At 39.7% G+C, this 15,284-nt stretch overlaps 1 protein-coding gene across 3 annotated transcripts in view; it reads left to right on the forward strand.

The window, feature by feature from the left end:
• FBXO11 (F-box protein 11) overlaps positions 1–15,284 on the forward strand; it is a 101,182-nt gene that overhangs the window by 60,227 nt on the left and 25,671 nt on the right. For 2 of the 3 annotated variants that reach the window (XM_055240857.2, XM_055240859.1), the window contains exons 2-7: positions 8,959–9,086; positions 9,228–9,309; positions 9,722–9,866; positions 12,687–12,816; positions 13,809–13,892; positions 13,969–14,101. In XM_055240857.2, the coding sequence (XP_055096832.1) occupies positions 8,959–9,086; positions 9,228–9,309; positions 9,722–9,866; positions 12,687–12,816; positions 13,809–13,892; positions 13,969–14,101 (702 nt within the window). The remainder of the gene's footprint in view (positions 1–8,958; positions 9,087–9,227; positions 9,310–9,721; positions 9,867–12,686; positions 12,817–13,808; positions 13,893–13,968; positions 14,102–15,284) is intronic. The other variant, XM_055240856.2, reaches the window with a different exon arrangement.

Below are 15,284 nucleotides of genomic sequence, written 5' to 3' on the forward strand. Positions count from 1 at the left end.
TTCCAGAAGCCTTTACTTATTTCTGTGGTTTCTATTAATAGTGAAGATTGTAGTGTATTTATAGCATAGGATTTGTAGTAAAATCTAGAAATTATAAAATAAATTTTGATGTATATGTGTGTGCAAATAGCATACTTTTAAATTGCATATTAACTTTTTATGCTTTAAGACAGTGGTCCCCAACCTTTTTTGGCACCAACGACTGGTTTTGTGGAAGACAATTTTTCCACAGACTCAGAGGGGTGGGTGGTTTCAGGATGAAACTCTTCACCTCAGATCATCAGACATGCACCACATAATTAGATTCTCATAGGAAGTGCACAACCTAGATCCCTCGCATGTGCAGTTCACAATAGGGTTCACACTCCTATGAGAATCTAATGCTGTATCTGATCTAACAGGAGGCGGAGCTCAGGCAGTATTGCTTGGTCACCTACCACTCACCTCCTGGGTGGCCCAGTTCCTAACTGGCCCTGGGGGTTGGGGATCTCTGCTTTAAGAGAACTGATAAAGGTTTAGTGAAAGATGTGTGTGTGTGTGTGTGTGTGTGTGTGTGTGTGTGTGTGTTTGTGTATTTGGTTGTTTTTTGTTTTTTTTTTTTTTGAGATGGAGTCTCGCTCTGTTGCCTGGGCTGGAGTGCAGTGGTGTGATCTCAGCTCACTGCAAGCTCCACCTCCCGGATTCACACCATTCTCCTGCCTCAGCCTCCCAAGTAGCTGGGACTGCAAGCACCCGTCACCACGCCTGGCTAATTTTTGTATTTTTAGTAGAGATGGGGTTTCACTGTGTTAGCCAGGATGGTCCCAGTCTCCTGACCTCATGATCCACCTGCCTCAGCCTCCGAAAGTGCTGGGATTACAGGCATGAGCCACTGTGCCTGGCCATATGTGTGTGTTTTTATATACACACACAGTCTGTCTAACACAGTCATGCACCACATAACAATGTTTTCATCAACAACAGACTGTATATGATGGTGGTCCCAAAAGATTATGATACTATATTTTATTTGTTCTTTTGAGACAGAGTCTCGCTCTGTCACCCAGGCTGGAGTGAGTGCAGTGGGTGTGATCTTGGCTAACTGCAACCTCCTGGGTTCAGGCGGTTCTCCTGCCTCAGCCTCCTTGGTAGCTGGGACTACAGGCGTGTGCCACCACGCCTTGCTAATTTTTGTATTTTTAGTAGAAACAGGGTTTCACCATGTTGACCAGGCTGGTCCCAAACTCCAGACCTCAAATGATCCTCCCGTCTTGGCCTCCCAAAGTGCTGGGATTACAGGCATGAGCCACCACACCCAGCCACAATACTGTATTTTTACTGTACCTTTTTACTTTCTTTAGATAGGCAGTTATTTACTATTGTGTTACAATTGTCTACAGTGTTCAGTACAGTACAGTAACATGCTGTACAGGCTTATAGCCTAGGAACAGTAGGCTTATACCATTATAGCCTAAGTGTTTAATTTCTTTTTCTTTTTTTTTTTTTTTTTGAGACAGAGTCTCGCTCTGTCACTCAGGCTGGAGTGCAGTTGCACAATGTCAGCTCACTGCAGTCTACACCTTTCAGGTTCAAGCAATTCTCCTGGCTCAGCCTCCTGAGTAGCTGGGATTACAGGTGCCACCACACCTGGCTGATTTATTTTATTTTTTTTTGGTAGAGATAGTGTTTCATCACGTTGGCTAGGCTGGTCTTGAACTCCTGGCCTCAGGTGAACCGCCTCCTTGGCCTCCTAAAGTGCAGGGATTACAGGTGTGAGCCACCACGACCAGCCTTCTCAGAATGTGTTCTTGTTTTTAAGTGATAAGTGACCGTATGTGTCTGCATTGTCCAATTAAGGGTAGCCACTAGCTGCATGTGGCTTTTGAGCACCTGAAATATGCCTAGTCTGAATAGAGGCATGCTGTATTACACATACGTACTATTTTCAAAGATTTAGTATGAAAAAAATGTAAATTATCTCTAATAATTTTATATTTACATGTTGAAATGATATATTTCAGATTTAATATGTTAAGTATATTAAAATTTCACTTTTATTTTTTAATGCAGCTAAATTACATATGTGGATTGCATTCTATTTCTGGTGGACATTTCTGGTCTAGAACATTTTTTCTAACTAAAAAATTTTTCTGTAAATTATGGTTAAAATTGAACATTTTTGGTAGAGGGTTATTTTTAAGTCTGATTACAACTTGACATTAATCATTGGTGTTAATATTCTATTAGATATAAAAATGAAAACTATAAAATTAAATTTTTTTTTTTTTTTTTTTTTTGGAGACAGTTTCGTTTTTGTTGCCCACGCTGGAGTGCAATGGCATGATCTCCGCTCACTGCAGCCTCCTCCTTCCAGGTTCAAGCGATTCTCCTGCCTCAGCCCCCTGAGTAGCTGGGATTACAGGCATGCGCCACCAAACCTGGCTAATTTTGTATTTTTAGTAGAGACGGAGTTTCTCCATGTTGGCCAGGCTGGTCTAGACCTCCCGACCTCAGATGATCTGCCCGCCTGGGCCTCCCAAAGTGCTGGGATTTACAGGCATGGGCCACCGTGCCTGGCCAAAGTTATTTTAAGGTCTTGCTTTTAGACTTGTTGGCACAAAACCATAACTAATCCATGATTTCGTGTTTCTTGGGTTGGAGCCAGTTTGCTGCATCTATCATGGATCATTGGCTTTACTCATTTTTATTTAATGTAACAAGTATTTTTTGTTTCACGTATGCTAAGTCTGTCTTGCGGAATACTTCTCCATAATTTCAGGAGGGAACAAAAAATAATGGATCTACATGTAAATGCATTTGTGGATTTGGATGTTGGAAGGAAGTTTAGGCAGTTCTTATTTGGCTTTTTTTTTTTTCCTGTAAAGTAGGACATAAGGTCAACATAGCCACCACTAGTGATGGCTTCTACGAAGAACTCCCTGAATTGAGTAAAATTAAAGGGTTCTCCATTGATGGGAATCAATATTTATTGAGTACTGATTGGGCACCAAGTTAAACACTGAAGAATATAAAAGAGGGCACCCTTTTTACCCTACCTTGCCCTCAGAGCTTCTAATTTTGTTAGGGAAATATGGCATATAATAAAAAAAGTAAATACAACATAAGGCAGCTAAGGTATAGTAAGGGATATATGGTATATATTCAGTACTACAGGAGTTCAAAAGATGAAGCGAACCCAAATGACTAGAGATTTCTTTTAAGCTTTTTTGCAGCTTATCACGGTAGTAGCCAACCTATCTTCCCAGAATGATCCCTTTTTAAGTAACTTCTGGCACTGTACTTGATTCTCAGAACAGTCAGTAGTAATTTAATATGAGAACTATGTAGAAATTAGCACATATTCTTCAGCGCAGAGTTCAAAACAGTAATTTTATAACTCATGAGCACTTTAGGACAGTGTTTACAAATGGGAAGTTGAGATTTCTGTGGTATTCATGACTTAAATCGTGTAGCTTCTTGAATTTATTTGCTGTACATTTTAGGATGCAAATGAATTAATCAGCACCTTCTCTTTCCTGTTACGACCTTTGAATTCCTTACTTTTCAATCTTTACTATTTGCTAGTCGATGGTGAGAAGGAAAGGATTCCAGGGTGGGGTGGGTGGGTGTCTGTAGTAATAAGGTCTACAGATTTTAAAAAGGTGAAGGTGAGGGAGGGAAGAGGGAGTTGTATAGGATGAAAAGTTTGAGAATGTACTTTTGAGTGTTGTAGAATTGGACTGACTACTGAAGGCAATGGCAAACAAGCTGATAGAGACATTAACCCACATGCATGCATACTACAAACATATCAAAATGAAATATGCAATAAGGGCTGGGCACAGTGGCTCATGCCTGTAATCCCAGCATTTTGGGAGGCCAAGGTGGGCGGATCACTTGAGCTCAGGAGTTTGAGACCCATCCTGGGCAACATGGCAAAACCATGTATCTACAAAAATTAGCCAGGCATGGTGGCGTGCACACCTGTAAACTGAGGTGGGAGAATTGCTTGAGCCAGGGAAACGGAGGTTGCAGTGAGTCGAGATCCCACCGCTGCACTCCAGCCGGGTGACAGAGTGAGACCCTGTCTCAAAAACAAAACAAACCAAAGAAATATGCATTAAGAACAAAACTATAAACGTATAACTAAACTTCTAAGGAAGGAAAGAGGAGGAAAATTCATAGGTATCAGAAATCAGAGAAAATTAGAACACTAAGCGGGAGCTAGTGTTGCTGTATATAACACAGGGGTCTTTTGGTCCTGCATATGTTCTAAGGGGTCTGGGGTTGAATTTTATTGCACACATGGGGATAGGATATATGGCCTTGGGCCTTTTCAAAATATATCTGGAACAAAGACCCAGGCATGTGGCCTAGAGCCTGAAACAACTTCCCTAATTATGCATAGAGATTAGAAAAAGTGCCCACTAATCAAATGCTCACTCAAGAACAAATTCAATGACAGAAAAATCTAAGAGAGAATATAAAATGAGAGTGAAATGATTGAAGAGATAAAAGAAGGAAATGAAGCGATGAGGTAATAGATCAGTGTGAAAAAGAAACAGTAAAACTTGGAAAAAAATAACTTTTAGAAATTAAAAATATACTCATGGAAATTGGCAGTAGATGGGTTAAATTTCAGATTAGACAGATACTCTTGCTTTGGCTGAAAAGGAAAAGTCTAGCAATAAATGGTTAAGAATAAGCAAATCTAGGCCAGGCACAGTGGTTCATGCCTGTAATCCCAGCACTTTGGGAGGCTGAGACAGGCGGATCACCTGAGGTCAGGAGTTCGAGACCATCCTGGCCAACATAGTGAAACCCCGTCTCTATTAAAAATACAAAAATTAGCCAGGCGTGGTGGCGCATGCCTGTAATCCCAGCTACTTGGAAGGCTGAGGCGGGAGAATAGCTTGAACCCAAGAGGCGGAGGTTGCAGTGAGCCGAGATCACGCCATTGCACTCCAACCTGGGCAACAGAGCAAGACTCATCTCAAAAAAAATAAAAAAAAAGAAGCAGCAAATCTAAAATGTAATCCATAAAAGTAAGAAATTGAAAATAAAGGATTTAAAAAATACTAGACTGACACAAACCAAAACAGAAAGCTCATAGACCAAAAATATATTTTTAAGGCAGAAAGCATTGTTAGTGATGAAGAAAGCCATTACATAATGAAGATGATGAAGAAAGCCATTACATAATGAAGAATAGAATAATTCACCAGGAAGAAATAGTTATCTTGAATCTGTGTGTCCAAATAATATTGTCTCAAAGCACATAAAGCAAAAATTTGCAGGCAAAAAAAAAAAAAAAAAAAAAGAATAGCTACAAATACAGTGAGAGATTTCAGCACATTTCCTTCAGAAGCCAATGAATAAACCACCACCACCCTCAACAAAAGTGAAAAAATGAAAGCATAGAGACTATTTGAACAACACAATTAACAAGCTAGATCTTTTAGACATGTTTAAACCGTACTCTAAAAATTAGTATTGATGTTCCTTTCAAGCACACATAGGACATTTACTAGTCATATTATTAATATACAAACATTTATAGAATTACACATATTAGACCTCAAAGGGAGAGAGTTCCACAAATGCCTAGGTGTATCATACTAGCTACTTTTGGTGATTCCTGCACTACATGGAAAATTTACAAGCTGGGCACATTGACTCACAGCTGTAATAATGTCATCACTTTGGGAGGCCATGGCAGGAGAATCACTTGAGCTCAGGAGTTTTGAGACTAGCCTGCACAACATGGTGAGACCTTGTGTCTACAAAAAAAATTGTTTTAATTAGCCAGGTGTGGTGGTTCACATCTGCAGTTCCAGCTATTCGAGAGGCCAAGATGGGAGGGCTGCTTGAGCCCAGGAGATTCAGGCTGCAGCAAGCCATGATTGTGCCACTGTATTCCGGCCTGGGTGACAAAGTGAGACCCTGTATCTTTTAAAAAAAAAAAAGAAAGAAAAAAGAAAAATTTACCTGTTTTTCCAAGTTTCATTTGAAAGTGATGTTAATCAAATAATATTTAAATGAAATAATAGTAATTGAAATACTTCTTGAACTCTGCATATGAGCCCAGGCATACTGTGTGTTTTACATATATTTAAGTTTTTAGCAGCTTTCAATTATAACATACTATTATCTTTAATAGATGAGAAAATGTAGGCTTAAAAATGTTAATTTACACCCAAGGTTAGCTGATTGTAAATCTCTACTTTTAAATATTACACTTTTACAAACTCTCTCCCCTTTTTATACCTTTGTTATTATGAAATATAGCTAGGTAGAGAAACCTACATAAAACACAAATACAGAGCTTGTTGAGTTATTATTAAGTTATTATCTTTGTAATACCAACAAGTCAAGAAATAGAACTTTGCCAGCCATACTAAGCCTTTTATGTTTCCCATTCTAATTATATTCTCCTGCTGCTGGGCGCCGGTGGCTCACGCTTATAATCCCAGCACTTTGGGAGGCCGAGGTGGGCGGATCACGAGGTCAAGAGATCAAGACCATCCTGGCCAACATTGTGAAACCCCGTCTCTATCAAAAATACAAAAATTAGCTGGCCATAGTGGAGCGCACCTGTAGTCCCAGCTACTCGGGAGGCTGAGGCAGGAGAATCGCTTGAACCCAGGAGGTGGAGGTTGCAGTAAGCCGAGATCACGCAAGTGCACTCCAGCCTGGGCGACAGGGCGAGACTCTGTCTCAAAAAAAAAAAAAATTATATTCTCCTCCTTCCCCACTAAAAGCATTTGTATTATAATCATTTTCTAGCTTTTTAAAAAATAATTTGTCCGGGTACAGTGGCTTACGCCTGTAATCCCAGCACTTTGGGAGGCCGAGGTGGGCGGATCACGAGGTCAGGAGTTAGAGACCATCCTGGCCAACATGGTGAAACCCCGTCTCTACTAAAATACAAAAAGTTAGCCAGGCATGGTGGTGTGTGCCTGTAGTCCCAGCTACTCAGGAGGCTGAGCAGGGGAATCACTTGAACCCAGGAGGTGGAGGTTGCAGTCAGCGGAGATCACGCCACTGCACTCCAGACTGGCGACAGAATGAAACTCCATCTCTAATAATAATAATAATAATAATAATAATAATAATAATAATAATAATTTGAATACCAAAGTTTATATTCTTAATGTGTTTTATAAAGTTTTCTTTATTTTTCTCCCACTGTTTTTGTCCAATTTATTTGTTAAGAAACTGGTAGTTTGACCTGTAGAGTTTCTTAAAGGTTTGATCAGATTCAGGTTTGATGTTTTTAGCCAGACTTCATAGGTAGTGGTATAGGAGATATATACACTACTGGTTGTTTTTGTGATTTTACAAACTATTGATACTCATTGGTTAAATCTGTTAACTCATTAGAGATAACAAAATGGTGATTCTCTAATTTTATTATCTCTTCATTACTGGAATGTTTCTATAGAGAAGCTTCCCCTCATCTAATACTTAGCTACCTGGTGATTCAGTTTATGTAAGAGAGGAAGAATAAGTGTTTGCTTATATCTTGTTATTTACCAGTTTTGTTTTTTGGTTTTTGGGTTTTTTTTGAGACGGAGTCTTGCTCTGTCGCCCAGACTGGAGTGCTCACTGCAAGCTCTGCCTCCCGGGTTCACGCCATTCTCCTGCCTCAGCCTCCTGAGTAGCTGGGACTACGGGCGCCTGCTACCACACCAGGCTAATTTTTTGTATTTTTAGTAGAGATGGGGTTTCACTGTGTTAGCCAGGATGGTCTCGATCTCCTGACCTCGTGATCCGCCCGCCTTGGCCTCCCAAAGTGCTGGGATTACAGGCTTGAGCCACTGCGTTATTTACCAGTTTTCAACATGGTGGGTTGGTTTCCACTAGCGTCTTTCAAATAATCTTTTTTTTTTAATGTTTAAAGTATTATTATAAACTCACAGATGGATGGATTGACTGACTTATTTTTAGACAGGGTCTTGCTCTGTCACCCAGGCTGGAGTGCAGATGTGTGATCATAGCTCACTGTAGCCATGACCTGTTGAAAGCACTTTGGAGGCCAAGGTGGGAGGATTGCTAGAACCCAGGAGTCTGAGACCAGCCTGGGCAATATAGTGAGACCCCATCTCTACCAAAAAAAAATTGTTTTTTAATTAGCTGGGTGGTGGCGTATGCCTGTAGCCCCAGCTGCTCGGGTTGCTGAGGCAGGAGGATTGCTTGAGCCCAAGAGGTTGAGGCTGCAGTGAGCTGTGATCGGGCCACTGCACTCCAGCCTGCGCGACAGAATGAGACCCTCTATCTCCAAAAAAAAAAAAAAGATGTTCATACACCAGACCACCCTCTGACACCCTTTTTACCCTACCTGGTATCTCATGCCCTATATTGAGCTGTTCTTCTTCATAGACACACTCCTTGCTAAGCTGCCTTCACCATATATGGTCTCTAACCATGTAGTACCAGTTCCCTTCCCACTCCTCTCAGCAAGTGGACATCCTCCTCACCTTTTTTTAAAAAAAAGTCTTCCACGGCCGGGCGCGGTGGCTCACTCCTGTAATACCAGCACTTTGGGAGACTGAGGTGAGTGGATCATGAGGTCAGGAGATCAAGACCATCCTGGCTACCACAACGAAACTCCATCTCTACTAAAAATACAAAAAATTAGCCGGGCGTGGTGGCGGGCGCCTGTAGTCCCAGCTACTCAGGAGGCTGAGGCAGGAGAAAGGTGTGAACTCAGGAGGCGGAGCTTGCAGTGAGCCGAGAGCGTGCCACTGCACTCCAGCCTGGGCAACAAAGCGAGACTCCATCTCAAAAAAAAAAAAAAATCTTCCACATTTTATAGAAATCTAACATTTCTTTCATAAGGCTATTGAGTTGGTTGGAATTTCACGTAAAACTTGTATCTGCTCCCTCCCGAATTTGAAGTTTTAAGAAAGTTTTCTGTATCCATAGAACTTTTTTTTAAAACGGTGTAATTTTTCTCATTGCTTTTGTTTATAACAGATGATGATGTGCCTGCAGATATGGTTGCAGAAGAATCAGGTCCTGGTGCACAAAATAGTCCATACCAACTTCGTAGAAAAACTCTTTTGCCGAAAAGAACAGCGTGTCCCACAAAGAACAGTATGGAGGTAACTTTAAATGTAATTGCTTGTCTTTTTGTAATGAAAGAATTTTCAAGAAACGAAAACGGGAATGTCATCCTTTTTTAGAAGTAATGATTATGGATGATAAGAATATTTGCTCTACTAGTTTCTGTTTTGTTTTTGAAGGGCGCCTCAACTTCAACTACAGAAAACTTTGGTCATCGTGCAAAACGTGCAAGAGTGTCTGGAAAATCACAAGATCTATCAGGTATTTCCTGTGGGAAAGTAAGAAATGGGTAAAATAATTTTTTAAAATTTTGCTTGATACCAAAAAATGAAAATTAAATGTATTCGAGTATTACCTTTGGGATTCAGAAAGTGATTATTACAGAATAAACTTTAGAACCCTGACCTCTCCCTCTGACTTTTATTGTTGTATAAAAATGCTTTTTATGTATTTATTTTAACCATTTCTGAGATGGCACATAATACCTAAACGAAGGAGTACTTTTGTTAGTTCAGGGTAGAGATAAATATGTGTTACCCATGAAACCCACATGCTTATAAAATGACCATTATCCAAAAAAAAAGCTATTCATTAGATAAAATGGAAACTGTGTTCTTTAAATAATGAGAAAGTTATTGCTCGAATGATAGTTTATATGTTAATCTCTTTATAGCAGCACCTGCTGAACAGTATCTTCAGGAGAAACTGCCAGATGAAGTGGTTCTAAAAATCTTCTCTTACTTGCTGGAACAGGATCTTTGTAGAGCAGCTTGTGTATGTAAACGCTTCAGTGAACTTGCTAATGATCCAATTTTGTGGTAAGTAAAAACCTATTCCTTATTAACTTGAGATATATTATTTGTTGCCCAAAATGCTAAACATGGTAGGAAAGTCGGAGCGGTCAGTTGGTAGTTACAATTAGTTGAAACAAAATTAAAATGCTTATCAATTCCAAGTTACAAATGGGGGCTGTCAGTCCAGGTGGTATTTATAAATCAGTAAATGAAGTATTTTCTCTGCTATTTATCAGTTAATAGCAACTGAGTGATTATGGGAAATGTTTTTCTTTTAATAGCTTTTTAGAAATATAACAGTGTAATTTAAAATAGCTAATGAATTTTAAATCTGATAGATTAGAATGTAGGTTTTATACATCACTTTTGGAAAACAGTTGCATTCATGAATCTTTAAATAATTCATGCTCTTTGACCCAGTAATTCTACTTCTGAAAAGTTTTTTTGCCTTATGTACAAATTTTTCATAACAGCCTAGTTAAAATGAGAAAAATTGTAAAAAATCTAAATATCCAGAAATAAGGGAATGAACCACGTAAACTGTGTAATGTGTACTTGGAGAGTTGTGATATAACCACTAATAGTAATTTTTACAGAGATTTTCATTTGTTTTTTGAGAGACAGGGTCTTGCTCTGTCACCCAGGCTGGAGTGCAGTGTCGGGATCACAGCTCACTGCAGCCTCAACCCTCTGGGCTCAAGCCATTCTCCTGCCTCAGCCTCCTGAGTAGCTGGGACCACAGGCATGTGTCACCATGCCCAGCTAATTTTTTTTTTTTTTTTTTTTGGAGACAAAGGGTCTCACTGTTAGTCTGATCTTGAACTCCTGGGGTCAAGTGATCCTTCTACCTCGGTCGCCCAAAGTGCTGGGATTACAGGCATGAGCCACCGCACCCAGCCCAAGTTTTTAATAACATGAAAAAAATGCTGTTATAAAAGTGAAAAGAGGCCAGGTGTGGTGGCTCCTGCCTGTGGTCCCAGCTACTCCAGAGGCTGAGGCAGGAGGATCATCTGAGCCCAGGAAGTCAAGGCTGCAGAGAGCCGTGATCGTGCCACTGTACTCCAGCCTGGAAAACAGATGGAGACCCTGTTTTTTAAAGAAAAGAACAGAGTACAAAATTGAATTTGCTATGTAATCACAACTATAATAAATGATCTGTAGTTAAAATGAGTGGAAGCAAATATGGCAGACTGTTAATAGTTAATATATTGAAACTATAGTTCTTTACACTTTTTTGTTTTACAACGGTTATGTGTATTACTTTTATTATGCACAAAATGTGCACTATATATATATGTATGTTTTTGTTGTTGTTTTTGACGGAGTTTCGTTCTTGTTGCCCAGGCTGGAGTGCAGTGGCACAATCTTGACTCACTGCAACCTCTGCCTCCTGGGTTCAAGCAATTCTGCCTCAGCCTCCTGAGTAGCTGGGATTACAGGCGCCTGCCACCATGCCCAGCTATTTTTTGTATTTTTAGTAGAGACAGGGTTTCACCATGTTGGCTAGGCTGGTCTTGAACTCCTGACCTCAGGTGGTCCTCCTGCCTCAGCCTCCCAAAGTGCTGGGATTACAGGCATGAGCCACTGTGCCCGGCCCACACCTTACATTTAAGAGAAAAATTACAAAGGAGAAATGAGAATGAAGAGCAGCAGAACAAAACAGCATTGCTCACTGTACCAAAAATGATAATAGTTAACCATTACTCCAGTTTGAAGATTTGATGGTTCTTGATAGGATATAAATGGACTGAAGATACAGGACAAATTAAGTTCAAAGTATTTTTTACTGAAAATTATCTTTTTAGGCTAGGCGAAGTGGCTCACGCCTATAATCCCAGCACTTTGGGAGGCTGAAGTGGGCAGATTACTTGAGCCCAGGAGTTTGAGACCAGCCTGGGCAACATACTGGGACCTCGTTTCTCCAAAAAAATAAAAAAATAAGGCAAGAGGATCACTTGAACCTGGGAGGTTAAGGCTGCAATGAGCCATGGTCACGCCTCTGCACTCCAGTGTGTGCAATGGGAGTGAGACTATGTCTCAAAAAGAAAAAGAAAAAATTATCTTTTTAAGTGATAATCATGATGTTTTTACAGTAAGGATAACTTTTTTTTCCCCTTCCTGAGTAAACAGTTTGTAAGGAAATCGGAACTTTTTGTTGGTCTGTGTGGACTAATTTTCATACGCAGTTACATTGTGAAAATTTTCACAGAAAAACTAATTTTCAGCCAGGCATGGTGGCTCACGCCTGTAATCCCAGCACTTTGGGAGGCTGAGGTGGGTAAATCACTTGAGCTCCAGAGTTGAAGACCAGCCTGGGTAGCATGTGCTTGTAGTCCCAGCTACTTGGGAGGCTGAGGTCTGGGAGGATCATTTGAGCCCAGGAGGCAGAGGTTGCAGTGAGCTGAGATCGTGGCACTGCACTCCAGCCTGGATAATAGAAATAGACTATGTCTCAAAGAAAAAAAAGGAAAAAAACATAATTTCCATATGCAACTACACTGAAAATTTTAAATGTGAAAAATAACGTTTTCACATTTTAAATCCTGTTTTTAGCTGGGCGTGGTGACGCATTCCCATAATCTCAGCTACTCAGGAGGCTGAGACTGAAGAACCGCTTGAACCTGGGAGAGGGAGGTTGCAATGAGCCGAGATCGTGCCACTTGCATTCTAGTCTGGATGACAGTGAGACTCTGTCTCAAAAAAAAAATCCTGTGTTTTAATATTCATTTTTGTGTATTCTTACTTTCTTAAGTTTTTGAGGCCTCAAATAATTGTTATAGTTCAAAAGTGTATTAATCTAAAGGACATTTTATCAAGAAAATTTTAATTCCTTTCTCTGTTCAGGAAACGATTATATATGGAAGTATTTGAATATACTCGCCCTATGATGCATCCTGAACCTGGTAAATTCTACCAGATTAATCCAGAAGAGTATGAACATCCAAATCCCTGGAAAGAGAGTTTCCAGCAGTTGGTATGAAATATAAATAGAATATGTTGGTTTATATTATACATTTATAAATAATTTTAAGAAATAAGTTTAGGCTGGGCGTGGTGGCTCACACCTGTAATCCCAGCACCTTGGGAGGCTGAGGTAGGCAGATTACCTGAGGTCAGGAGTTCAAGACCAGCTTGGCCAACATGGCGAAACTGCATCTCTTCTAAAAATACAAAAATTAGCCAGACGTGGTGGCACGCGCCTGTAGTCCCAGCTACTCGGGAGGCTAAGGCAGGAGAATTGCTTGAACCCAGGAAGCAGAGTTGCAGAGAGCTGAGATTGCACTGCTGCACTCCAGCCTGGGCGACAGAGTGAGACTCTTGTCTCAGGGAAAAAAAAAAAAAAAAAGTTGAGTAGGTTTTAATGAACAATTATCAACCAACAGAGTATTCAGCAATTCTTTTCACTACTGACATATCCCTTAATAAGTTAGTACAGTAAGCATCAGTAGCCTGAGAGCACTTGTGATTTCAGTGGGTCTGCTTGAACTTATATTTAAATTATTAGTGTTCAGCAGTTGTTTTACAGTTCCACATTTAGCTTAATTGTTATACGGCCCTTCATGAGTGACTCAGCTGGAGATGATTTTGCTTTTTGCGGGACATTTGGCAATGTCGGGAGACATTTTTTGATTGTCACAGTGGGAGGAGAGTGTGCTGCTGCTATTTGGCTGGGTGAGGCCAGGGATACCTCTAAACATCCTACAATGCACAGGACAGCCCCCATAACAAAGAATTAACTGACCCAAAATATCAGTAATGCTGAGATTGAGAAACCCTGTTCTTTGTTTCTGGATATTACTGGATCATAACTTGTTTTAGATTTTACATTGTACTTTATGACAGAAAATTATTTGGAATAGTTGAGAATTATTTTTGATTTGTAATAAAAGTTGTTCATGCAGTTGTACATTAATTTAAATATAAGGTTTATGTTAGTAGTCACTGGTTTTGTTTTTGACATTTTAGTATAAAGGTGCACATGTAAAGCCAGGATTTGCTGAACATTTCTACAGTAACCCTGCAAGATATAAAGGAAGAGAAAATATGTTGGTATGTTTGATTTTTATTTTTATGATTTAAAATGGTAATCTTTCAGTTGTGTACTGACACATTTATTTTTTTCTAGTATTATGATACTATTGAAGATGCCCTTGGTGGGGTACAAGAGGCTCATTTTGATGGACTTATCTTTGTTCATTCTGGAATATATACTGATGAATGGATATATATTGAATCTCCAATCACCATGATTGGTGCAGGTATTTTGAAATGCATTGTCATTAAAATTTTAATATTTTACTCATTTATGTGATAGGATTTTCAAAATGCTAGTGACTTTAAAATCCAGTTGAATTTTTATAATATCCTGCTGGTAAAGTAGGAATGAAGATATCACACATATTTTAAGTGAAGGAAATGAAAACATAAGAGTTCAGAAATTATAGCTGTATATAAATTTTTCTGCCCCCCCCAACCTTTTTTTTTTTTTTTTTTTTTTTTCGATGCAGAGTCTAGCTATGTCACCCAGGCTAGAGTGCAGTGACACAATTTCGGTTCACTGCAACCTCTGCCTCCTGGGTTCAAGCAATTCTCATGCCTCAGCCTCTGAAGTAGCTGGGATTATAGGCATGCACCACCATGCCTGGCTAATTTTTGTATTTTTAGCAGACATAGGGTTTCGCCACGTTGGCCCGGCTGGTCTCAAACTCCTGACCTTAGGCAATCTGCCTATCTTGGCCTCCCAAAGTGCTGGGATTACAGGCGTGAGCCACTATGCCTGGCTGTATATGTTTCCTGATGTTAGTACTTTCTCCAGTTGCCTTCAGTTATTCATTAAACAAAGAAAAATAGTTTTTTCATCTTTTATTTGAAAATAAAGATGCGGCTGGGTGCGGTGGCTCACACCTGTAATCCCAGTACTTTGGGGGGCTGAGGTGGGTGGATCACTTCAGGTCAGGAGTTGAAGACTGGCCCGGCCAACATGGTGAAACCCCATCTCTACTAAAAATACAAAAAAAATTAGCCAGGTGTGGTAGTGTGCTCCTGTAATCCCAGCTACTCTGGAGTCTGAGGCAGGAGAATTGCAAAGAAAGATGCTAATGTTTTTATTGCTATGTTTTTAAAGGAACTGAAATAGAATTTTTAAATACTTCTGTGCTATTTCAAAGCTATTTATGGTCAGGTTTCTAAGAATAAATGTAATATCTGTCAAACACTGAGTCATTTGAAGATTTGTGTTTTTTTTTTTTATGTTGAGGATACAGTACATAGAACATTTTAAGATAGCTAGTAATTATTATTTGCTAGTGAAATTTGCATTCACAGCCTCTTTTGCTTTCTTCCTCTATCTCTCCATGAAGATGGGGAGTATAGATTAGAGCAAATTTTTGTCTGGTGATGTTATTACTTTCTAAATTGAGGCCACTGTTGGAAATGAATTTA

This window comes from Symphalangus syndactylus, chromosome 14, assembly GCF_028878055.3.
Source record: "Symphalangus syndactylus isolate Jambi chromosome 14, NHGRI_mSymSyn1-v2.1_pri, whole genome shotgun sequence".
Taxonomy (NCBI): domain Eukaryota; kingdom Metazoa; phylum Chordata; class Mammalia; order Primates; family Hylobatidae; genus Symphalangus; species Symphalangus syndactylus.